Below are 25374 nucleotides of genomic sequence, written 5' to 3' on the forward strand. Positions count from 1 at the left end.
TCAACCATCTTGTCCTATGTCATCCCCTTTTCCTCCTGCCTTCGATTTTTCCCAGCATCAAGGTGTTTTCTAATGAGTTGGCTTTTTGCATCAGGTGGCCAAAGTATTGGAGCTTCAATTTCAGCATCAGTCCTTCTAATGAATATTCAGTATTGATTTCTTTTAGGATTGACTGATTTTATCTCCTTGCCATCTAAGAGATTCTCAAGAGTCTTCTCCAACACCACAGTTCAAGAGCATCAGTTCTTTGGCCTTCAGCCTTCTTTATGGTCCAACTCTCACATCCATACATGACTACTGGAAAAACCATAGCCTTGACTAGACGGACCTTTGTTGACAAAGTAATGTCTCTGCTTTTTAATATGCTGTCTAGGTTGGTCATAACTTTCCTTCCAAGGAGTAAGCGTCTTTTAATTTCATGGCTGCAGTCATTTTGGAGCCCAAAAAAATAAAGCCTGCCACTGTTTGCCCATCTATTTCCCATGAAGTGATGGGACCAGAGCCCATGCCTCTGCAGTGGCGGCACGAAGTCTTAACCACTGGAGCACCAGAGCAGTCCCCTGTATTGTCTTTCTTAAAGCGTATTGCTGTCCAAAGAAATGGTCGTGTCTCCACTCTTTAAATGGTGGAGGGGAGCAGGGTGTGTGTGTATATGTGTGTGTGAAAATTACAATGATTAAAAAACTTGCTTTAAGTCATAGCTTTGAAGTGGTAGAGCTGGTATGAAGACTCTCATCAGCCTCAAGGTCATATTCCTCTCATCCTGCTGCCAGGGGGGCTCTGAAGTAAACTAACATTTAGCACTCCAGCCTTGGTGTGGTTTTGCTTCCTAGTCTCATATCGCATCTTAATTGTTTTTCTTGTTCTACAGAGCTTTCTGACAAGTCTTCATGAGATGGTATAGGTGACAGGTATGTCAGAAAGATTAAATCACTAGCTTAATTCAGTTCTGAAATGGACAGGTTAAATTCCTGGATTGTCTACAGTTTCATTTACATAGGAGCAGTCGTCTTTCGTGAGGTCATTACAGAAATGCTGGCGAACTCTTTCCATTAGCAGTTCTTGCATACAGTATGCACTTCTTGTGTTGTGGGACTCTTTTTTTGTTGTTGTTCAGAATTCACCTTAGGGGTTTTCTCAGACTCGGCATTCTTAATCGATCGTGGTTTTTAGCTTTCTTTTTTCTTTCCAGGCTGGGTGGATGATGCAGTTTCACTTCTAGGTGTTAGGATTCTCTTTCACACTAGTTTGTCATGACCTTAAAATATTTTAAGTTTCTCCTTGGGTTAATTCTTTTTTCTTTCTTTCTTTTTTAATGTAGTACCTCAGTGGGCTAAAGATTTGTTTTACCAGATGAGTTTAAACTACCAGCAGCTGGAGCGTTCACAGCCCATGAGCATTGTCAAACTTAACCCAGTGTAAAACCTGCCAGAGGTCTTTTTATTGTCTTCCATTGGTAGGTTTTGAGATCAGCCTTGAGGTTGTGAGTTGCCTAAGGTGGCATAGGATACCAAAGACAGAGAGATGTTTGCTACGAAGATCAGAATCGTCTTAGTTTGTAATAGCCATTCTCGTTGTCGCCTGGAGATTACTGACGAGGCCCAAGAGTCGCTCTGAGCTGTAACCACCCACAAAAACCACACGCATGGCATTTTACTCAAAACTCTACCTTAACCACTACTTTGTGATGCAAAACTGGTGGAATTTTGGGTACTTTCTGTAAAATCGAAATCTTTATGGGGGTTTTCCAACATTCTAGTTGATTGTGAACAAGTGATCAGTATAACGAAAGGAGAGCAGAGTTGGCCAATCAACACCGACTAGCCTGTGTGGAATATTTCATGGGGAGAAAGCCACCTTGTCTGAGAAAACAGATTCTCCTGTTGAAAAATGCAGTTAAATAGAGGTATTGACATGAGATCGGTAGTTGTAAAAGATAGAGATTTTAGAAGCTTCTTATCTTTGCCACAAAGTTTTCACTCTTGACAAAGTAATCACCTTCAGCACTTTCTAGCGTGTAGATCCTCTTATGAAAGAGGTGTGAAAAGGAAATCCATTTGTATTGGACAAACTACAGTTCTGCATAAGGACTTCCTGTAAAGGAAGAACCATTATGGGAAACTGCTGCTAATAAGATATGATAGCCCTTTTACGGAGGGAAAATGGTAGGTATAAGAGCTCTCTCCTGTTTGGCCAAGTCGGGGGGGGGCCTTCATTTATTTTGGACTTAGGTCCTTGGGCAAGTTCCTTTACCACTCTAAGGCTCAATTTCTAACCTTTACAATGAAAAATTTCTTTTCATGGTTAACATTCCGTTGTATTTATGTACCGCAGCTTCTTTATCCATTCATCTGTCAATGGACATCTAGATCACTTTCATGTCCTGGATACTGAAAACAGCACTGCTATGAACATTGGGGTGCATCTGTCTTTTTGAATTATGGTTTTCTTTGGGTATATGCCCAGTAGTGGCACTGTTGGGTCATATGGTAGCTTTATTCCTAGATTTTTAAGGAATCTCCATACTGTTTTTCCATACTGGCTGTATCAATTTACACTTCCAGTATTACTCCACCATAAAAAAGGAATGCATTTGAGTCAGTTGTAGTGAGGTGGAAAAATCTAGAGCCTTTTAGAGTGAGTATAAGTCAGAAAGAGGAAAACACATACCGTATATTCAAGCGTATATATGGAACCTAAAAAAGCAGTACTGATGAACTTATTTGCCCGGCAGGAAGAGAGACACAGAAACAGAGAACAGAGTTGTGGACACAATAAGGGAATGAGAGGGTGGGACGAATCGAGAGCAGCGCTGCCTTACATTCACTACCATGTGTAAAATAGGTAGCTGGTGGGGAGCTCAGCCCTGTGCTCTGTGATGACAGGGAAGTGGGATGGGGGTGGGAGGGAGGCTCAAGAGGAAGAGAATATATGTGCACTTAGAGCTGATTTACATTGTCATCCAGCAGAAATCAATACAACATTGTACAGCAATTATTCTCCAATTAAAAATGAAAAGTTTCACTCCTGCTCTGTGGCAGATAGGAACACATTGTCTCAAGAGCCTGCAGTAGGAGTCCTTTGTTATGACATCCTGTCTTGTGTAAACGTGACTTTTATTGTCATATAAATTAAGCCTGCTGTCAAGCACATTCTGTTTTTTAAAATCTGTAAAAACATTTTAGCAAAACCCAACTCTACTTGTGTAAGTACATACTTATTCTCCTTTCGTAATTAATAGTCTTAGAAGACTAAATTTCCATCTGTGTGAAAGCTCTCGTGATTAGCCTTAAAACAATTAGCAGAAACTTTCAGGCTGTCTCTCATTAGCACATTACCCAAACCAACCATGGGAGGAAGATACAGAAATCAATAACTGAGATTTTAATGTGATAATTCCTTAGTTTACCATAAAGAACTTGGTCATTTCCCATTAGCACATAAGTAACACTGTGCTTAGGTTGCTACTGCAAAGACAGTGTTGCTGGTTAGCTCCCACAAGTAAAGTTTGCTTGCTTTATAATTTACATTAGGAAATGTTTAAACAGGGTGAAAGCAGTTTTTACAAGCGCACAATCAAGCAATTCATTTTCAGAAAGTAGAACCAAATGAAACCAACTGAAGAAAACCAGGTAAGTTGAATCATATTTTTTAAAAACAAAATAAAGAGTTGTATTTTGTGTGTGTGTGTGAGTAGAGGCGCACAGTTCTAAGAACAGTTGCCCTGCGGGGAATATCAAGTAAAGCTTTAAGACTTTATTTGTAGGAGGAAACAAGGTTTATCACTACAGAATTTTAGGGACATAAGTAGAAATGGGAAAGGTAATATAAGCGTTAGAAAGGTGAAATGGAGCTTCCCAGACTCTTTGACATAACAAATGGTTTAGTTAAGGAAATTGGCAAAATCTTGAAATCTTAGTTGTTGCTACAGCAAACTTTTAAAATTAAATCATGAGAGCCAAAAAGACTGTCCTGCTTGTGAGCACTGTGCTATATAACACATTAGTCCAATAGCACTGATTCTTCATCTGAGTAACTTTTTATTTTTTAATTGAAGGATAATTGCTTTACAGAATTTTGTTTTCTGTCAAACCTCAACATGAATCAGCCATAGGTATACATATATCCTCTCCCATTTGAAACTCCCTCCCATCTCCCTCTCCATCCCACTCCTCTAGATGTCCCAGAGCCCATGATTTCCCCCGAGTCATACAGCAAATTCCCATTGGCTATTTTACATATGGTAATGTAAGTTTCCATGCTACTGAGTAACTTTAAAGGCAACTTGAACCTTGAAATAGAAGTGTTGAAAAAGCGATGTCTGGAAAAAGGTGAAATCACAATTATACATCAAAGGCCACGGGAGCTATTATTTCAAATTTTGTTTCAGTTGTACCAGCTTTGTGCTCACACCCAAACTCCACTGGTAGAATCTACTGCATGTGGGGTGGAGAAGAATTCCATTTATTTTCTGCTGAAGCTGGCGAACCAAATGAAGATCTGTATCTTAAGTGACAGGAATCAAATGAAACATGACAAACCTGTAAAAGCTGCCACCTGAACATGTCAAAGCAGAACTTGGCAGTGAGTGAGGTGGGACAGGCTCTGGGAGACAAACCACACACACTGCCTCGCCGGGCTGGGCAGCTTGGGAGATCAAAGGGAGAGCCAAGGGGAGCAAGTCTCCATGGGCTGGGGCTCACGTGGTGGGGTTTGGCATGGAGTGCTGGTGGTTTGTTCATAGATACAAGTACGTGTCTATCTTGTATTGGTTTTATTATGGAAAAATTTTATGGAGATATGCTGTATTGACTGGAAAATGATTCACTTGTTTTTAAAGTTACCGAATTTATAACGCAGAAGCATTGGTTTTGAAGCGAGTCATTTAAGTGGAGTTTAATCCCAACCTAGTTTCTGACATTGGATGGTAATTATTCTTATTTGGCAAAGCACAGAGAAAATCAACATTACAAGAGCAACCAGGGCAGGCAGTGCTCTAAGGAGGGGACAGCTTTCTCTGCCTTTGGATAGACGAGTTAGATTTGTCAAACATTTCCAGCTGTCACGAAGGCCTCTGACCATTGAAGGAAAGCTGACTTCGCTGCTCGGTGCTTCTTTGCATGGCAGATGACAAGTTCAGGTCCCCCAGGGAACGTGCAGGAGCGGGAGCCTGAACTGGCATTCTAGACTCGACCACGTGTGCCCGCGTTACCCGTGACAGTCTGCTTGGCAGTCGCCCATCGAGAAGAACCAATAGCCACTGGGCTAAACCCGCCCCTGTTATTTGTTCAGGAGCTCTCAGAGTTCTCATTCCTCAGGTAAGCACTTTCAGAATCAACCTGGTAAGTAAACCATTTATACTTTTAAGTTGGTCCTAAAGAAAATATATAATTGGAATAGCTGTGATGACAGAAAGAAACTTCTAAATGAAAGCCATCACTCAGTCACAGTATTTTATTCTGCATCATTTATTAAATATTTTTATATATGGATTTACAAACTTTACTCATTTCAGAACTCTGCTTTCAATACATTTTTAAACTTTTTGGTAGAGTCTCTTGTAAAATGAGATCCATGTACAAAACTAGGCAACAGATATAAAAGTTTCCTCTCATACTTTTCATCCATCAAGCAAAGAAATCATGTGACAAAGAAAAAAACTCAAATGTGGCTCGTTCACAAGAATAACATGTCAGTGTTCAAACTATGAGTTCTAATGGGATAGATCATATTTCATCTCTATCTGGAAGGCTATAGTTTAACACGTCTTAGCTACTGTAGCATGTTGGTTCCGATGAAAAAAATCAACTCTGTTTGGACTAGATCATCTAGAGACCATCAATTATTCATTTCCTTATAAAGTGACACCAAAATTCACCTTGGAGATGACACTGATGGGCTTAGAAATTTCCCTTTAAAAAATTCGTCAACTTGGCAAACTAAAGTCTGAGCCTCTAACTTAGCGCTCTTACTTAAAAGACATAGTTTAAATGATCAAGTCAGAAGCCTAAAAGTATCTTTGAAACTAAAGTTGCTTTTCTTAAAATGAATGCTGACCTACCAGTTCCGAGGCTCGGGGCACTGTGACTAGGAGAGGCGCCGGTGCCGCTAGCAACGAGAAGTACTATCGCCACAGGATAATTATATGGTACAAAACGCCCGGGGGCCTGAAACTCACTAGTAATATGATTTTGGCAGCAGCATCATTTAACCATTTGTTACATACTATTAACACACCAGCTTCAAAGATGTGCACTCCCCTTAGGATACACAGGAGTTACAAATTTATGGTGATTGCATAATTGGTATTGCACAGTTTTATAAAAAACATAAATACTGGTTATTCTAGATTTAAATACAAAATACATGTCATATACTTTTAAATCTATAATGTGGTTCAAGTGCAAGTCAGGTGCTTTCTTTAGTCCTTCCCAAAAAGGCATTTTAAATACTTTTTTGGCACAAATGAAATTTCACCCTGCCAACAATTCTAATTACAATACATATATCCCAACCTGGAGAGTAGCAATCATATACATACAGTATAAAACTGAGTATTTACAAATATACTAAGCATAAATGCAACCTCTGTGGGAGAATCAGAACTGATTAGCCAGACCCACACTAAAAATAATTTAAAAGGTAAATACGATGCCTTTAGTTCATTTGCTTATGCTGGTTGCTGTGGGTTGACATTCATGTGAGGAGGATGTCCTAGAAGACCAATTCTTTGTTTCTGCTTCCTTTGTTCTGTCATCTGGAAAGTTAAAAAGTTTCATCATTAGACCCAGACACTTCCTGTACGTCAAATCGTATACTCAACCATAGACTCACCTCTGTGGTTATGGTTTATACTGAAACCCACTTTCTACAAATAGCATCCCATCAGTATATCAAACACACAACTTCAAAAAGGACATCTACCTGCACAGAATGGGGAATTCTGTGCCCTAGTCATGCAATGTGACATTCAGAAATTCTGCTTGCGACTTGTTTCCCAAATCTATGTCCAAATAATAGCTTTGTACGAGAGTTGTGTCACACTTAAACACTTAAGAAACTGTGTAATGTGTTTAGAACTCTAAGTTTGAGAGAGATTGAGTCCATTGGCTTCAGGGTGTCTCGGTTATTCTCCGATTGTTCTTGGATAGTTTTGAGAGAAAAAAATCACACAGCGTTTCTAGGGAGATGAGAATGTCCTTAACACTTCAGGTCCAGGGTGACTGAATGACACAAATCATGGGCTGGCACTCAGTGGAGACCAGTCCTCACCCCCTATACACTAAGGTCAGGAAAGACCATTTCTTAAGTCTGCTCAAAAGAAACTGTGTTTTCAAAACTGCAAACAAGAAGTTGGGACCTTTTATTTGGCTGCTGAACTAAACCACTTCTCATATTGACAGGCATCTAGCTCAGTTCTGCCTATTTCAGGGCATAATTAACTCCCTGTATTTACATTTTTCTTAACCCAGTTATCCCAGCTCTGGATTTGATGCTGGGCATTTAGGTCAATTAAGGTAAAAAAGCTATATGAAATACTGGATAAAACTGTTATCTCTAAGTGGTCTTAGATCCTGCATCTAGATTTTTGGCTTCCTAAAGTCAGAGAGGAATTAGGGTTTAGTAGTATTACTATAAAGAATGTGGGCACTGGAATCAGACAGACCTATTTCCATAAGGTTTTATGTTGTAACTTTCCAAAGTCTTGTTTCTTCATTCATATAATGAGGGCAATAATTCAGACCTCATAGAGAGGATGTATGTAAATTTTCTAAGAGTGTCTGTCCCATTGTAGATGCTTAAATCTCAGTTTTCACCTGGACTAATTTTTGGTACAAAATACCCCCGAGAGCAAGTAAAATGAGAATCAAGTTACCTCAGTTCACTTTTAAAGTAGTTATTTTGCCTTATTTGAAACAGTATTTTGATATGAAAGGAAGACTGCTATGTTGAGATGCCTATGAAATGCCTTCAGTTGTATTTTAAGAGAGGTTTACAAGGAGTATTTCCAAAAGGTAACTTTTTACAAAGCCTCTTATGAAGAGTTGCATGAGGGGTATTCTGCTAGCCTCAAAAGTTTCCTTAGATGAGTGACAATCTTTAAAGGAGGCGTCACAACCCTCTACTATACTTCACAGACAGCTGCAGGAGAGCCTCCTGTGACTCATGGAATAAACTGACAAGTCGATGGTGATGCAGTCAGTCAGCTCACTGCCCGATACTTCACACACTCAGCCCAGACTTTCACCCCCAAACTAGGCCCCTGGCAGGCAGCCTTGAGAAGGACTCCAGCAGAGCTCACTGAATTTAATAATCCCTGCATTCTTAATGATTTAGGAATCTTGGTGGGCTCCACGTGTACTGATGGGTACTCAAAGCTTCCATTTAAAGATGCTGAGATTTTTCCACGGTTGAAGTTGGCCACTGAAGTTTTTCCTGAAAATTTTCTATAAATTTCTACTTACATTTGAGATGACCTTCTCTGTATGTTGTGTAGCCTCATGCCTGTGTGTCCAATTAGCTTCCTGTGACTTTTCAATCTATTGGCTATTCAGTCATTCTCTTGAAAGCTTCTAAAACTGCATTCGTTATAGCAAATGAGCCAACCAATGGCACATCTTCCCTCCCTCTTCTATAGGTAGCACCTGATAACTCAGTGGTGGTCCGACTCTAATTCTCCAGGTTTGTCTTCCTAAAAATAATGATCGCATCACCGTCCCTCAGTCCCTGACCTTTTGAAGCTCCCTACTGAGGTGAGTGGCCAAAACGTTTGTTCAAGCAGAGGTTGTGCCTGGTAATTTCAAGAACCTAGCACAGACTTCCCTGGGGCTTCTTCCTTGGTGGTTCAGACGGTAAAGAATTCAGACGGTCTGCAATGCAGGAGACCGAGGTTCCATCCCTGGGTCAGAAAGATCCCCTGGGGAAAGAAATGGCAACCCACTCCAGTACTCTTGCCTGGAGAATTCCATGGGCAGAGGAGCCTGACGGGCTACAGTCCGGGGGGCGTGGGGCGGGTGTGGCAAAGAGTCAGACATGACGGGGCGACTAACACTTTCATTTTCAGTACATACTTAATTTTGTTTCCTATTTCCCTAGAATAATAGTTCTTAAACTTTGGCATGTGCCAGAAGCACCCCGAAGGCTTGTTACAACACAGATCAAAGGGCCCACAGAGTTTCCATTGAGGAGGCTCAGGGTAAGGTTGGTGAATCTGCATTGCTAACAGGTTCCAAGGTAGCGTTAATGCTGTGGATCTAGGACCACACTGCTGCTCTAGAAGAGCATTTCTCTGTCTTAGAAATAGGCCAAGATCCTTAGAAAAATTACATTTTCATATACTTGAATACTTAAAAAGTACTTTGGGTACATTTTCTCAAAATGAGATCTCAGGAATGATTCTCTACAGTTGAGCACATGGTCGGCACACAAATCTGACTGCCTGAATTCTGTTTTGATCAACCATGGCCTTGTAGACAGAATGGCTGTCATCTAAGTGAGTCATCAAAGTACCAGGGGCAGCTGCTTAAGTATCTGGCCCTTTGGACACAGTGCTCATCCAGTGATAATTGTGTGGGAACAGTAACAAAAGAAAACCAAGTAGTTCATATACTTGGATTTTTTTTCCCCAAAGTATTCAAGTATATGAAAATGTAACTCTCCTGTTGATCTTGGCCTATTTCTGAGATAGTGAAACAGACCCCACCCTGGGACTAAATTTGGCCTATAAGAAACCAAGTTCAACACTGCTGACCAGGTAAGTTTCCCTGGTCCCTTGGTAGACATTCTCACATAGTTCCTGGCCTTATTAGCTCAATTCAATCTACTTACCTGTCTGTCTACATAGATTCACATACACTCTAAAGCATCATTATTATGTTATGATTACCCATATCAAAACAAAGTCTACCCTTAGCACATTCTCTCTGGACATCTGAAACAAAACTGACTAGATAAAAATATCCATCACATTGAGATCTAAGGTAACAACTCAACATTTTAATACTGAAAAATCTATTTTGATTAGTGCAACATGTCCCATTTGTAGTAGATACATTGAAAAACCCTCAAAATCCACATTTTGCTAAGGATGAACATTTGAAGCAATGTTCTTCTTCATAAACTATATAGAGACTAGCTTGAATTTCTGTATGCCTTCTTTTTGACTCAGTCTAAACAGAAAGCAAATGATATGGTAGCTTTACAGGTGAGAAGCAACCAAATGTCTAAAAGATTTTTCGTGAAAATAGTGTTGACTGCAAATTGGCAAAATCTGCTGTACCAGTGTAAACGATTAAGGGCTCGCACTGCAGAGAAAGTTCATCCACAGCACACGGAAGCTGCAGCCTGCCTTCCTGTCACAGTAAGGCCGTGGCTACTCAGATTCTAAGCAGCCTGGAAACTCCAGTCACCACAACTGATCCTTCAGTTCAGTTGCTCAGTCGTGTCTGACTCTTTGCGACCCCATGGACTGCAGCGTGCCAGCTCTCCCTGTCCATCACCAACTCCCACAGTTTACCCAAACTCATGTCCATCCAACCATCTCATCCTCTTTCATTCCCTTCTCCTCCTGCCTTCAATCTTTCCCAAATGAGTCAGCTCTTTGCATCAGGTGGCCAAAGTTTCAGCTTCAACATCAATCAACATCAGTCCTTCCAATGAACACCCAGGACTGATCTCCTTTAGGATGGACTGGTTGGATGTCCTTGCAGTCCAAGGGCCTCTCAAGAGTCTCCTCCAACACCACAGTTCAAAAGCATCGATTCTTCGGCACTCAGCTTTCTTGACAGTCCAACTCTCACATCCATACATGACTTCTGGAAAAACCACAGCCTTGACGAGACGGACCTTTGTTGGCAAAGTAATGGCTCTGCTTTTGAATATGCTGTCTAGGTTGGTCATGACTTTTCTTCCAAGGAGTAAGCGTCTTTTAATTTCATGGCTGCAGTCATTTTGGAGCCCCCCAAAATAAAGTCTGACCCTGTTTCCACTGTTTCCCCATCTATTTGCCATGAAGAGATGGGACTGGATGCCATGATCTTCGTTTTCTGAATGTTGAGCTTTAAGCCAACTTTTTCACTCTCGTCAAGAGGCTCTTTAGTTAGTTCCTCTTCACTTTCTGCCATAAGGGTGGTGTCATCTGCATATCTGAGGTTATTGATATTTCTCCCGGCAATCTTGATTCCAGCTTGTGTTTCTTCCAGCCCAGCATTTCTCATGATGTACTCTGCATGTAAGTTAAATAAACAGGGTGACAATATACAGCCTTGACGAACTCCTTTTCCTATTTGGAACCAGTCTGTTGTTCCATGTCCCGTTCTATCTGTTGCTTCCTGACCTGCACACAGATTTCTCAGGAGGCAGGTCAGGTGTCTGGTTTCCCATCTCTAAGAATGTTCCACAGTTTGTCATGGTCCACACAGTCAAAGGCTTTGGCGTAGTCAATAAAGCAGAAGTCGATGTTTTTCTGGAACTCTCTTGCTATTTTGATGATCCAGCAGATGTTGGGAATTTGCTCTCTGGTTCCTCTGCCTTTTCTAAATCCAGCTTGAACATCTGGAAGTTCACAGTTCACGTATTGCTGAAGCCTGGCTTGGAGAATTTTGAGCGGTACTTTACTAACGTGTGAGAGGAGTGCAATTGTACGGTAGTTTGAGCATTCTTTGGCATTGCCTTTCTTTGGGATTGGAATGAAAGCTGACCTTTTCCAGTCCTGTGGCCACTGCTGAGTTTTCCAAATTTGCTGGCATACTGAGTGCAGCACTTTCACAGCATCATCTTTCAGGATTTGAAAGAGCTCAACTGGAATTCCATCACCTCCATTAGCCTTGATCTAACTGATCTTTACAGTCCTATAAAATCAGTCATGCTGCTAAGGACAAGCCTAAAATACTGAGAAGTACAGCTGAAGCCTCTCTCAAAGGCAGGTATATTGACTCACTATAAACATACATGGATAGTCGCATTCTCGGTCCCCAGTGCAGTGGTCCTCGTGAGTTCCCCTGATAGACACTCTCTCATGCTTCTGCATGACCATCTCTGAGAGGTTTCCATGGCAGTGATTCAGATCCTCTCCCTCAGGTCAGGCAGAATGAAGTGCTGCCTTTTTCTTTATTTCCAGAGCAAACTTTCAAATTTCTGTTACACACTTACCACATTGAATTCTAATTTGTTTACCTATTTGTTTCCCACTCTAGACTCTTAGTTCCTTGAAGAAGGAGAACAGGTTCTGCTCACCGTTGTAACCCCAGTCCCTAGGGCTGCACACCACGGGTGCCTAGTAAACGGTGGCTAGGAGAACAAGCGAAAGGCCCGGCGCGCAGTGCCTTTGCTGGAGCACGCCATGCGCTTTCATGCCCTTGCTCAGGCCGACGCCCCTCCAGGGCTACCACCCTGCTGCGCCTCCTTGTCAAGCGGTAGGAGCTCAACACCTCTGACACCCCAGGCCCCGCGCGCCCCATGAGACGGGCTTCATTCTGGCGGATGGGCCCTAATACTCTTCCTGCAGTGTCCTATTGTTAGAGGTCTGTTGCTTTCTGGATAGATCACAGTATCCTAGAGGGCAGGTGTTACCTACGGCCTCTTCTGTGATTCCAACACAGGCTAAGGTACACAGACCTTCAGGTAAGGTTTAATATCCCATTTTCCAACTGTGAGGAATTATTCTGATCATGTTATCCCTTCCTTCTTTATGTAGTTAACAGGATAATAACCCTCTTGCATGAAAAACACCAAACATATACCATGTTAATATGATAAGAATTTCAAGCACTACTAGTATTCCTAACAACTACTGGATTGACCAGAAAGTTCTTTGGGGTTTTTCCATAACATTTTAGAATCACATTTGTATTCAGAATCTCTTGGGAGGGGAAACTTGAAGATGAGCAGCATCATGAACTAACACTTAGAATAGCAATTTTAGTTAACTGTTCTTGGCAGTAATAGAAAAGCCACTAACCAGGTTTTTACTAGTATCCTTGATAGGAACTTTTTCTTCTCAAACTGGTATTTGAAGACCACCACCACCAGAGAGGTCAAAGATTAAAGCCAAAGACATTCAACTATCTTTGCTCCATTATGCTGCTTTTTTGGACCAGAAGATCTGAAAAAATATCTAAGTGATGAAGCAATTTTTGTATTTTCCAGCACTGTTACTACTGAATGGTATTCTTTCATAGCTGGTTTAAAAAAATATCTTATCACAGAGTTTCTCATTCATTAATCATTTGTGGGCTTTTTATTTTTTAATTCAAAACTTTTTTTCCCTTTGGAGAGCAAGAATTCTCACAGTTGCCATTTAAGAACCAGCAGTTCTCTGCCTATCTGCATGACTTTTTATGCAGAAAAAAGTTAAGAAATCTTTAGGATTGTTACACACCAAATTAACAAAATGTGAATCTTTTCAACAAGTTGATTCTCCAAAAAATGCTTTAAAGCTTTGCTACAAAGTCAAAAGAAACTGTTGACTAATTCCTTCTGTAAGAACCAAGTTTTCCCCCAGTAAAAGCAGCAATGCTGAGTTTTTCCTGTAATTCTGGACACCTTAAAACCTAAGCAGATCAATCCTGGTAAAGGTACTTTAGAATAAGTTACTGGTTTCCTTTTTCTTTTTAGCCTATAACATCTTCAAGGAAAAAGTGGTTCAATTTCAAATTCATTCATAAGGGTAAGGTTTTCTGAAGGGTGGTTCCAATGGCTCACTTTAAAACAAAAATGTAAAAGACCTGAAACCAAGCAGTTTAAACCACACTGGTTTTGCTGTCACTTAATGAACCTTAGTTCATACGTAATCATAGTTTGTTCAAGCCAAAATTCTGGCTTCATAGAAACAATCCTGATGCCAAGTCTCTGTGATCAGTTATGTAACATGGCAATGAATGTATACTTCGTAATGTTTAAATATTGATATATGATATGACTTCTGAAACTCTTAACTCTTAAAAAAATGAGTAAGAATTGAAACAGTCAACCATGAAAGGCAAACAGGGTACAATGAGGAAACAAGACAAGGGAAAGTCAAGCTTCGCCTGTAAGACCAGGAGCTCCTGCCTGCTGTTTTCAGATAAAGTTGGGTAAATTTCCCAACAGCCTGCTGTGTATCTTAGTATCCTCAACAAAAAAAAGGATGGAATTGGGTCCGATGTCCTCCGGGGTCTTGGATACCTCATACACCTATGATTCTGGGTGAATTCCTCAGCTCCACTCACTCCTTAGGCCAAGTTCACTGCTTTGCAAAGTGTCCATCACTGAAGCAGCTTCAGAACCACCCTCAGGGAGCAATTCAACACCCCGGATTCTTACTGTTGGGAGGACAGGCCAGGCCTACTTGCCTGGCATTTACTACCACAGACTACCCAATAATAGCTTCAGAGGTGTTTAGGTCTGTATTAGATCAATTTCTCTTACGATTTTTTGGCATCTAATTTAAAGTACCTGATTTAATGGCGATCCTTACAGCCACAGCTCTAAGGGAGAGGAAGGGAGCTCAAGCATCGCTCCGTGCATTAAAGAGCTCGCCTCACTCGGGGTAGGGGGAGGGGATGGGTAACACAAGCAGCCGTATCAGACAGACTCGTGCATCAGTGTAGTTCTGGGGACCATTTGTCAAGTGTTTCACAGCAGGGTTAAAGACGCAATAAAACAATTACCAAAGGAAACTAGTTATATCTCTATAAGTTTTACTTATGCAGGTTATTACTCTAAATGAGCACCAGAGATAGCCTTCATAAATATGGCTTTCTCCTCTCATTAGTCTTTTTATTTGCACCTTAATACAACGAATTTGAGGCCAGATTGGATCTTGGGGCTCGGTCTGCAATAATTTGGCAAAGAAACATAATGCAAAGTAGGACTGCTTAAAGTGCCATGGAAACCACCTCCAAGAAGAGTTTACTCTAGGCGGAGCTTCACTAGTTATTACGTTCCCCAGGGTCATCAAGCAGCTGTGGGTCTAAACCATTGACCACCCGGCCAGCCTGGCCTGGTAACTACTGCTTTGTAAAATGTATAATCTCGTGTATGGAACTGATTAAAAAGCTTTCAGCACGGTGTGCAGGGTGATCCCAATCAATGCAGCTGAGCACAGGTTCTCCCAGCACAGAGGGCATCACCTGGTGACTGTGAGTGCTTGTTTTAAGGGGGCCAGGAGAGGGCACAAAGAATGCCCCCTTCCCCCAGCTTAGTTACAGGGGCAAGGCGTTTATCTTAGGGACAGGGGGCAGGATGCAGCAGCACGTGTGTGGACGGCTAACCTCGGTGAAGGCAGGGGTGCGTTCGGAGTGCTCCCTGTCCCACCCCAGCACCTGCCTCACTGCCTGGACGATGGCAGCCAGTCAGTGAGGTTGGGGCTCTTCCTGGCCTGGGGTTTATCCCCTGGATGCTGAATGGAAGTACCTGGGGAGAAGAGCTGATAGTCTGAGGGCTGAAAAGAAAAGCCAGCAACAGCCTGTCATCTTCTGTCAGTGAAGAAGACAGGACAGTTTTACACAGTGTGTTTTTCTGGACAGTACTTCACTGAAGTAGTTTGCATTTTCTCATTTTCTGGTTTTGTTTTTCACATTAAAACCTCGTCCTGAGCAGCACTGAAAGTAGTGTCATAGGCTTATCCTGTCAAAGGGGCAGTGAGGGGGGAACAGAGGGGAAACTGATGGGCTGAATGGGCTTAACACCCATTTCCTTTTTTTGTCCAGATGATAAACTTCAGCATTGTAACCTAAGCACTACTGTTGTTTCTTCCCCTCACCAAATCTGGTGTGTATCATAGTGGTGTGTGTCTCTGTGTAGGCAGGTAGGGTTCTTTTCTTTACCTGATCCTTTAATTCTGACAGCTGTCCAGAGAGGTTGGTGACAAGCTTCATGGTGGACTCCAGCTTCTCCTGCAGGTTCCTCAGCTCATTCTGCTCTCCTTCTGAATCGCTGCTGACCAGGGACATGGCTCTCATCCTCGGGAACCAGTCTAGGTTTCTTTCCTAGAACCCAGGTGGAAAAGAGAGGGCGTCACTTCTACCAGAAGAGACCACAGAGGCACTCTTACTATGCCATCCTGTCTTGGCAGCATCGTTCATCAGGCTGTCTCTGCCTGCTACAGAACTAATGTACTGCACTGTGTATTAAAAAAAAAAACAAAAAAACATTCAGTAAATATCTTTGTAATTGAGTATAAGTAAACTCTCTTAATTCCTAGAAGACATCACTGTAAAATTACACATGGGTCAAAGTGGGTTTCCAAAGTTCCTCAACTCCAAATACTAACACTGTCGTTCCACCTGTGAGCTCTGCAAATTCCAGAGCCAGTGAGATCTGAGTCTTAAAACTGTAGTCCCGTATACACAATACAACTTGCCATTTTAATCACTTTGGGGGGTACAGTTCAGTGGCATTAAGAGCATTCACTCTGCTATGCGACACCACCATCCATCCTCAGGGATTCTGCACATCTTCCCTAACTTAAACTCGAAAATCATTTGCAAACAAACACTCTAGAAGTAAGTGGATTTTAAGATCCCGAGTGTTGTGGGATTTACCAGCTACGTGTATGGGTGTGTTCTTGGTAGGCAACTGTCAAGAGGCTGCAAACGGAGAGTGGGTTCAGTTGCCCTCTTTGTGAACTACGGACACCACCCCTCACCTCTTGCCTCCTGCTCCTCCACGCCTGAAATGGCTGGCCTGTGCTGGCGGTTGGTGTAAGAAAGACCCATTCAGTCTCCTCCCCTCATCATCGCCACCCTTTTTTTTTTTTTTTCATTTCCCACATTTTATTTCTATCCATGCTCTTGAGGTTATTCACCTCTATCATGTCTGTATGATGGAAACACTGTAATAGGGTCCTACTGCATAACTCTTTACAACTCTGCTTTCAGTAACATCACACTTGTCACTTGAAACGGCCATGGTGTTAGTATTCAAAGTGGCAAACACAACAAATCAGTTCCCCCTCTTTTCCCAAACATTTACCAGCACAAAATTGGTCCCTTAATCTAAGTGATATTTTGGTCCCTTCATCAATATTACCTGAAGGTAGGCCGGGTAGATTCAATGCTTGGTGACTGCAATCAAATTGCAAACTTGAAAGAGAAACAGATGTCCCCTTTAATGCTCCTGTATCTGAAGAGAACTGGACTTTTAGGACTAAAACACATATGTACTCTGAAGAGAGCAAAAGGATACTCTTAGGGGTTACATGAAATTTGTGATGATGAACATGTGTTCAACTCAACTATATAGAGCAGCTTAGAATTCATAATAAATACTTCAAGAATATTGGTTCTGAGCTTCCCTGGTGCTGTCTGTCTACAATGCGGGAGACCCAGGTTCGATCCCTGGGTTGGGAAGATCTCCTGGAGAAGGAAATGGCAATCCACTCCAGGATTACTGCCTGGAAAATCCCATGGACAGAGGAGCCTGGTAGGCCACAGTCTACGGGGTCTCAAAGAGTTGGACACGACTGAGCGACTTCACTCACTTTATACATTAAGGAAAAGATTTATATTTGTTATTTTAATGTGACAAAGACATTATTGCAAGTAAGTCAGAGGTCCACCCTTTTAATACCTATTGCTCATACCTGTAAACACCATTTCTCACTGCTGGTTAACAGAATGGACAAGACTCTTCCTCCCACCTCACTTCTTTCTGCTCACATCTGCTTTTCTCCCACTTCTCCTAAAAAGCACACTTTATAGACGAGTGCTGTACAGAAAGGTAGGAATGAACCACAGAGAAGCTTCCTTAGCCGGAGGCAAGGGGAGGAAAACCTACTCCTTCCACATCCACGTGCTATCACGTTTCATCTGGGCCATTCCGATCTCATCGGGATAAATTCTAATAAACATTCTAACACAAATCATGACCACCCCACTCCCCCCAACACACACATGCAGAATTTGCTATTGGTGCTTTGTGTACACCAGAGGTCAGCAGAATTTTTCCAGGTAGTAGTTTCTGATAGGATCTTTGGCTTTCTGGACCATATGGACTCTGTCACAATGAATCTACCATGTAGCCCCCCAACAGCCATAGACAGTACACAAGTGAATGGGGTAGCTGTTTCCCAAGAAAACTTCACAAATGCTGGCAGAGGGCCCACTTGGACTTACAGGCTGGAGTTTGCCAACCTGTCATACACAATACAAGGCATCAACATTCTGAAAATCAAGAACAAAATCCCACAAGACATGTCTAAATAGTAAAAAGCAAGACAACTGTGTCTTGACCTAATGAGATTGAGCAATATAGAAGCCAAGCAAGAACCAGTTGATAGTTTCACAAAGAAGGCACCACACTGGCACAGGTGTCCCATCTCCTTTAAAGCATCTGCTTAAGACATGGGGGGAGTCTCTAGCCTGCCTGCATCCTGAGACCAGGAACCACCTGAGCACAGAGACTAAAACACAGCAGACCCTTGATAAATACTTGTGGACGCAAGGAATGGTAAATCCACTGTTTCCTGGGCGGCCTAGTAACTAATGCTTACATGGTGAACCTCAATTGTTTAGCATGCCCGTGGGAGGATACGACACTGCCTCCCTGCCTGTGCCACACGCCCTGATCAACACTCCTTTCACATGTGCCCTGACAGTAGCCTCCACCAGTTCTCGTCAGCTTCCCTCCACAGACGGAGAGGTAGGCAAAAGAACATTTGACAAATATATTCCATTTTGAGGATGACCAGCCTAGAACTCTGGACTGTTGCCATGGCTGCAATCGGTTCTCTGCTGTGTGTCTACAGCGAAGAGGAGGAGAGCAGACATCTGAAAATGTTTAAGCACAGTAGCGATGCTGAAGGGCATATGGTCAGCTGTCACTGATGACACTCACCACTCCGAGTCATCATCACATCTTCCCCCTCTGTCCCTCTCAGGGAGGAATGACCCGACTGATCAGGAGAGAGCACGTGGAGGGGACAGGTGTCTGGGCGTTTCTGATGTTCATAGGCAGCTCAAGCCCCCTGACAGGAGGAGAGATGGGTGGGCCAGGCTGGTGGACCATGAGCACAACTGCAGGGGACCAGCCAAGCACCCGAGGCCGGACTTCCACGGGGATGGCTACACATGTCTGCACACTGACTTCTGAGGAAGCAAGGTAAAGAGGAAAGACCCAAAGTCCCACTGAAACCATCAGACTCTGAAGAGCATATAGACACACCATCCATGGGGATACCACAGATATCCTATCGGGAGGGTGTTCCAAGATGGTAGTGCAGAACCAGCCCCAGAAGAGAGGGTGACTGGTAGAGGGTGGGGAAGAAGGAAATCCCTGTATTTCACAGGAGACCCTGAGAATAACCTGGTGTTTACAAACTGTAAGCTGCTACTGCTGAGTATATTTGGAAGGAAATATCTGCTAGTTCTTTGGATCCAACTCGAAAGCATAAGCACTCTTGGAAGAAAACATTTTAAGACATACAACTGCTTCAGAAGTCTTGACGTACTTGGTGTTGGCGACCCAGCAGCGAGGCCCCTGCACTTGGTCCCTGCCTCCTGGACCTTGTTAAGGTGGTCATGGCTTTGAAACCTAAGTATGAGCCAGGGTTCCACCCATCAGAGTGCTTGCAGTTTAGTTAAGGAAACTGGCTGTTTCTGTTAAAAAGCAGAACTGAAGAAAGCAGCTAGGCTGTGTCAAGGGAGCGAGAGGTCAACGTCGGATGTGACTGCGGGGGCTGTGAGTGGCTGGTGTCCTCTTCCTGGAAGGCCTGGGTCTTGGGGAAGGTTTGCACTCGGCCACACGAGGGGTCAGCGTGAGGGCTACTCAGCAGGCGGTTGCGCATAGCCCGGAAACCAGAGTGGCCCGAGCTGGGGAGGAGAGCAGACAGACTGTGGTGGGCCCGTGCGTGATGCTGGCTGGACAGCTGGACTGGTGAGGCAGGGAGGCAGCAGGGACAGGTGGTGAGGAAGGGCAGAAAGCGACCCGGAGCCCCCGCCTGGCAAGGCGCTGGGGTGAAGGTGAGCACAGTCACCAGCGCCTGACATACAGAGGAACTGCTGAAAATGGCCAGAGGATTCACCTCAGACCTGGCTCTCAGATCTTTCATATGTGCATTGGCTTAGCGAATCCTCCACAAAAATAGAAAACAGCTTTCCAAACAAAATCCACATTAAACAGGGCTTCAAAAGAATACAGAAAATCGATGCAAAGTCTGCATGTACCTTAAAGAACAGTTTCTTCTTATTCTAAAGAGCAAGTGATCAAATAACTATAGATGGAAAAGAGACTTTGTTCACAGTGGATTCCTACCTTCTTCCGTGGGGTGTGTGATGTGATCCCATGACTCCGAAGCAATGGCTTCAGAAAGGCCTCTGACAAATGCAAAATACACAGCCCCCATCCGACAACTGATTACTGAAAAGACCGTCGGTAATTTCTGTGCCTGGCACAGGGCTGAGTGCTGAGGGTCTAGAGACAGGATGGCAAGGTCCCTAAATCCCCAAGAGGCGGTAGTGCCAGGAATGTGGCTGCAGGGCATGGCTCTGCACGTCCATGGACCCACTGCAGTCTCAGCTCCAAGTGCTCGGTGCCCAGTGTCTGCTGGACCGGTGAACGGGCTCCGCTGGCCTGAAGGTGGCTGCTACTGGCATCTGTGCTCCTCCCCTCAAGGGTCAAGAGATGCACTCTGATGCTGTTTGCTTTTGCCTTCTCTGTGCTTCTGTACACCGGCTCCCTGTACTCCTGGGGATGAAGACCCTGTCTAAGGGCTACACAAAGCCATAGACAGAAATAACCCATCTCATTTGAATGTCCATCTTAGTCAACGGTTAACGATTGAAAATATATTAGCCTCAAAATATGCCCTGGAGCACAACATGAAATTGAATCAGATTTAAAGGTAAAACCCCATGATTTTATAGAAACGTCATCCTTTCTACAGGTCACTTTGGACCCTGTGCCTGGATCCTAGTGATAAGTCTTCATTCTCCATCTCATGCGAGTCTTCAGTGCAAACGGAGGGACAGGATTTCCTGGTCTAGATACTTCCCGGTGACCACCTTCAAGTTTCTCCCTTATAGCCCTCCTCTAACATTTACATCTAACAGTAAGAAGCAGAGTTGGGGGCCCCACTAAAACCCCAAACAAGGGAACCTGAGTGCTCTGGCCAGTAGGTGTCATTAGCTCTTCTGCCCTGACATGGGTATGTACCAAAACTTTGAGATCCTCGGTGTAGCCAATATTTTACTTAAATAATCACCCTGGCTGTTAAGTCAAATCTCAAATTACCAACGAGTTAAAATTAGCTACTCTGGCCAAACTGTGCCCTCCATTTCCACTGGGTTTTACATCCTGTGCGGTAGGGTAAATTCCAGTGCAGTGTGAAGGCTCCTCATACTGTGACCTGGCCACACAGAGATCCGAATCTCTACAGGAAAAATCCTAAGACTCTCCAGCCTTAGCAGAGGAGCAGAGAGAGAAGTGACTTTCAATCTAGCTCAGCCTTTCACACCAAATGCTGAGCTGGTTAGAGCACTCAGTGACTCCTGTGAAGTGCACACCCCTGCCTCTCCAGCCAGCCAGACTCTGAAGGTCTCTGAACGTTTGCAAAAATCCCACCTTCACGTCTATTCCAGGTCAAAAATATGTCTCAGTGGCCCAGCTTCTACTGAATTTTTGAGAAAGTAATCTCCAGCGAAGACATGTTGTTTATACATGAACTCATCTTGGCGGGTGTGTGTGTGGTCAGGAGGGTGGGGCTGGGCGAGGGCTGGTGGCTTCACCGCCTGTCTGTCGGCCACATCTGTCGCCCTGGGTCTGGGAGCCCTGCTGGGCTTCGCTTGCCCTCCTTGCTGCTGGCACCTCACATGCCAATGTCCTTAGGCACTGTCTGCCCCAGTCCTCCTACAATCCAGCCAGTGCGGTTCCCGTCACAGCAAGCACTTCCTCTGTCAGAGCAGACAAACCGACTCAAGCCACAGCCGGAAGCAGGCTGACCACAAGTGCTAAGGTTCTGGTTAGTTCTTTTCTAGGTAAAGTTGGAAAAGTCCCTGCAAAGCAAACACTGAAGTTTTAGACACGGGGGCGGCACTGACCTCTTGAAATGTTCTTGACTGGAAAGAGGGAGGGTGTGTGTGTGAGAGAGAGAGAGAGAAAGAGAGAGAAAGAAAGAGAGAGAGAGAGAGAGAGGAGGAGAGGAAGTTGGATTGTATGATGCAAATGCTAATCATTCTGAGAAGTGTGTTTTTTTTTTTTTCTCCCTCTTCCCAGGTTCAACTGAAGAGGCAGTTCTAAGAAAGACAGCTGAGATCATCAGTTACCTCCTCAGAGAAAGTCCACTGATGGTAGAGTTTTGTTTACCATGTAAACAACGCAGCATTTATGGCTAAATCCGTTATTCTTTCACAGCCAGACTAGAGAACTGCGATTTTTTTCCCTCTGGTGGCATCATGAGGATAAAAGACAGGGTCACTGGCCAGAAGACGGGTCCCAGGAAGATGGACCTGTAAGCCAGAGTCCCCTCCACCCTTCAGAATCCCCTTGGGGAAGATTCAGGAGAGCAGAGATGGTCCTTTCAAAGCAAAATGTCAAAGGCACTGCACCTTATCTTACCAAGCAAGATGACAGACTGGATTTCCCAGAGTGCCTGGGGATGGCTGGAGTGAACCAAAGCGGGGGAGGGGCAGCCTGGAAACAGACTCTTGGCTTCATGTATCCAAACTCCCAGAAAATGCCTGGAAGAGGGCGGAGGAGGAAGACTGAAGATAATCCTTAACTTTTCTACAGCAGGAATATATTACACTCAATAAACTTTAAACGTTTGCCTCTCTTGTGAGTGAAGGTGATTGTGTGTGTGTGCGCTCAGTTGTGTCCTGTTCTTTGCGACCCCCATGGACTGCAGCCCACAAAGCTCCTCTGTCCATGGGATTCCCCAGGCAAGAATACTAGACTGGGTTGCCATTCCCTTCTTCAGGGGATCTTCCTGACCAAGGGATAGAACCTGAGTCTCCTGCATTGGCAGGTGAATTCTTTACCACTGCACAACCTAGGTGGAGAAGGCAATGGCAACCCACTCCAGTACTCTTGCCTGGAGAATCCCATGGACGGAGGAGCCTGGTAGGCTCCAGTCCATGGGGTTACTAAGAGTTGGACATGACTGAGCAACTTCCCTCATTGGAGAAGGAAATGGCAACCCACTCCAGTATTCTTGCCTGGAGAATCCCAGGGATAGAGGAGCCTGTTGGGCTGCCGTCTATGGGGTCGCACAGAGTTGGACACGACTGACGCGACTTAGCAGCAGCACAACCTAGGAAGCCCAAGTTAAGGTGATTATTTGCATTAAAGAGGAAGAAAATAATCTTCAGAGCTCTCTTTCCTAAGATCAGAGAAAACAAACAAAACCCAGAATTTGTTACTTTGGGTGAAAAAAATGATAATGATCTCTATGCTTAATGACTCCAAAATTGCTATAGTATCTATGATACATTTAAAAAGACAAAAAAAAAACAAACTAAAACAATGAATCCCAAAGGTAAAAAAGAATCAGCGGTTGGGGGCGGTAGTGATGAACAGACAGAGCACAACACAAGCATGAACCCTGGTGTAAACCACCGTCTTTAGTTAATAATTACTGTATTATTAGTTTATCAATTGTAGTAACTACACCACAGTAAACAAAAGTTACTAAGAGAGGAACTGGCAGGCGAGGTAGGGAGAAGAGGGCACATGAGAACTCGGGACTTTTTGTTCAGCAGTTCTGTAAACCTAAAACTGCTGTAAAAAAGTAAAATCTCTTAAATTAAAAAAAAAAAAGGATCCCACACCTGGAATTTGTTGGTGGTGGTTTAGTCGCTAAGTCATGTCCAACTGTTGGGACCCCATGGACTGTAGCCTGCCAGGCTCCTCTATCCTTGGGATTCTGTAGGCAAGAATACTGGAGTGGGTTGCTATTTCCTTCTCCAGGGGATCTTCCCAACCCAGGAATCGAACCCAGGTCTCCTCCACTGCAGGCAGGTTCTTTACCAACTGAGCTATGAGGGATGCCAGACCCTAATTCAAGGATCCAGGTCCCTGCATGTCAGAGGTCAGCTTCTGCAGCAGCCTCAGGCTGTCAGCGTGTCAATGGGAAGGAGCCGTGTCCTGGAGTCAGGACCTGAAGCCCAGATGCCCAGAGTGTTCACAGGGCAGCGAGCTAGGCGAGTCAGCCAACCAACCCGGGTCTCTGCTTCCCTTTTTTTGAAAGCTACTTCACAGGGTTAATGTAAGAATCAAACGGCTGTGAGAATGTGTCTGTCAACTGGAAAGTACGATGCAAAAGTACCGTAGGTCAGTGTCAGCAGCCCAAGGTCACAGAGCTGGTCTGTCGTCTGAGATGCTGACTCCAGGGGTAGCGCTCGATCCCACGTGAGTTCGTTCTTCCCTTCCCAGATTTCAGACGCAGGGATTTCTCTCTTCCTGGTGGAGCCACGTGAAGAGTGCCCAGGCTGGCCCCGAGTACAGGCATGAGCCCGGTCTGCTCTCGTCTCAGCCGACATCACCCAGACGGGCCCTGTTATATAATCTTCAGCTGGGCTGGAATGACCACTCACCCTTCCCAGACTTGGTTAATAGTTGTTCTTGGATGATACAGTGTAACAGAGCCAGGCCCTCGCCAGAGCGAGGACCGCACCCATTTCTGATGAAATCCCTAGGCAAGGCCAGCTGCAGAGCCGCCGTTCCATGTCTCTGTGGACCCTCAGGTGAAGGGATGCTGGGCCTGCACTGGGGCCTCGAGATAGCAGCACCCATCAGTCAGAGAGGCACCGCTGGGCCCTGGGTACCCAGGCTGCAGGGTGGAGGAAGCCCAGGATTACAGAGGAGGGGAGAAAGGTCAGGGCGGGGGTGAGGGGTGGCGGCGCTGTGCCGAGCAGGGCCGGGCAGGCAGGCTGGAGATTCCTCAGGAAGAACCTCCAGGCGAGCCCGCCCTGCTCCCCAGCTGGCTCAGGACCTTCTGCTCAGGCAGCCTCCAGGGCACGTCCAGTTAGCTAAGCAATCCACCAGAAGGTTCCTTGCGGTCAACGCACAGGGTTTTGGCAATTTTTCTTGGTTTTTCTTCTATTCTCTTTTGGATTCCACGAGTTTAAACTTTGGTCTCTTAATACCTTTATACAATGACGGTTTTCTTTTGTTTGTTTTTGTTATTGTTGTTGGTTTGTTTTTAGCCTACTTAAGAGGCTTTCCAAAGTTCTTTGCTATTGTTTCAGGGCAAAATACTTGGTATTTGTCTTTGAACATATGCCCTGTGCATACCCGCGTGCCTCCCTGCTTCTCTGTTTCACCTGTAGCTGTGTCCCGGTCGGACACCATGTGCCCGGCGGCTCCTCTGGACCGAAGGCCAGCCTGGCCTGGAACCCCTGAGGATCAGGTGATGGGAAGATGACCGTATGGCTTCAGGGAGAGCTCAGGGCGAGCTGC

General features: G+C 44.2%; 1 protein-coding gene and 1 long non-coding RNA gene across 22 annotated transcripts in view; one reads left to right on the forward strand and one right to left on the reverse strand.

Annotated features, from left to right (window-relative positions):
* The window catches only part of LOC129634758 (uncharacterized), a 68045-nt gene extending 51946 nt beyond the window's left edge, over positions 1-16099 (forward strand). For 4 of the 11 annotated variants that reach the window (XR_008705883.1, XR_008705884.1, XR_008705886.1 and 1 more), the window contains exons 2-5: positions 5128-5318; positions 8639-8753; positions 9097-9196; positions 15828-16099. This is a non-coding gene — a long non-coding RNA (uncharacterized LOC129634758). Of the gene's footprint in view, positions 1-3548; positions 3633-4390; positions 4594-5059; positions 5319-8638; positions 8754-9096; positions 9197-15827 lie in introns of all 11 variants that reach the window. The other 7 variants (XR_008705878.1, XR_008705879.1, XR_008705880.1 and 4 more) reach the window with 5 other exon arrangements.
* The window catches only part of ITPR1 (inositol 1,4,5-trisphosphate receptor type 1), a 354068-nt gene continuing 334143 nt past the window's right edge, over positions 5450-25374 (reverse strand). For 3 of the 11 annotated variants that reach the window (XM_055557002.1, XM_055556993.1, XM_055557003.1), the window contains 2 exons: positions 15807-15968; positions 5450-6757 (listed from right to left, as the gene is read on the reverse strand). In XM_055557002.1, coding sequence (XP_055412977.1) covers positions 6671-6757; positions 15807-15968 — 249 coding nt within the window. In that variant the 3' untranslated portion in view covers positions 5450-6670. Of the gene's footprint in view, positions 6758-8765; positions 8918-13898; positions 15422-15806; positions 15969-25374 lie in introns of those variants that run through there. The other 8 variants (XM_055557001.1, XM_055556992.1, XM_055556997.1 and 5 more) reach the window with 4 other exon arrangements.

Source organism: Bubalus kerabau, chromosome 20, assembly GCF_029407905.1.
Source record: "Bubalus kerabau isolate K-KA32 ecotype Philippines breed swamp buffalo chromosome 20, PCC_UOA_SB_1v2, whole genome shotgun sequence".
In the NCBI taxonomy this organism is placed as follows: domain Eukaryota; kingdom Metazoa; phylum Chordata; class Mammalia; order Artiodactyla; family Bovidae; genus Bubalus; species Bubalus kerabau.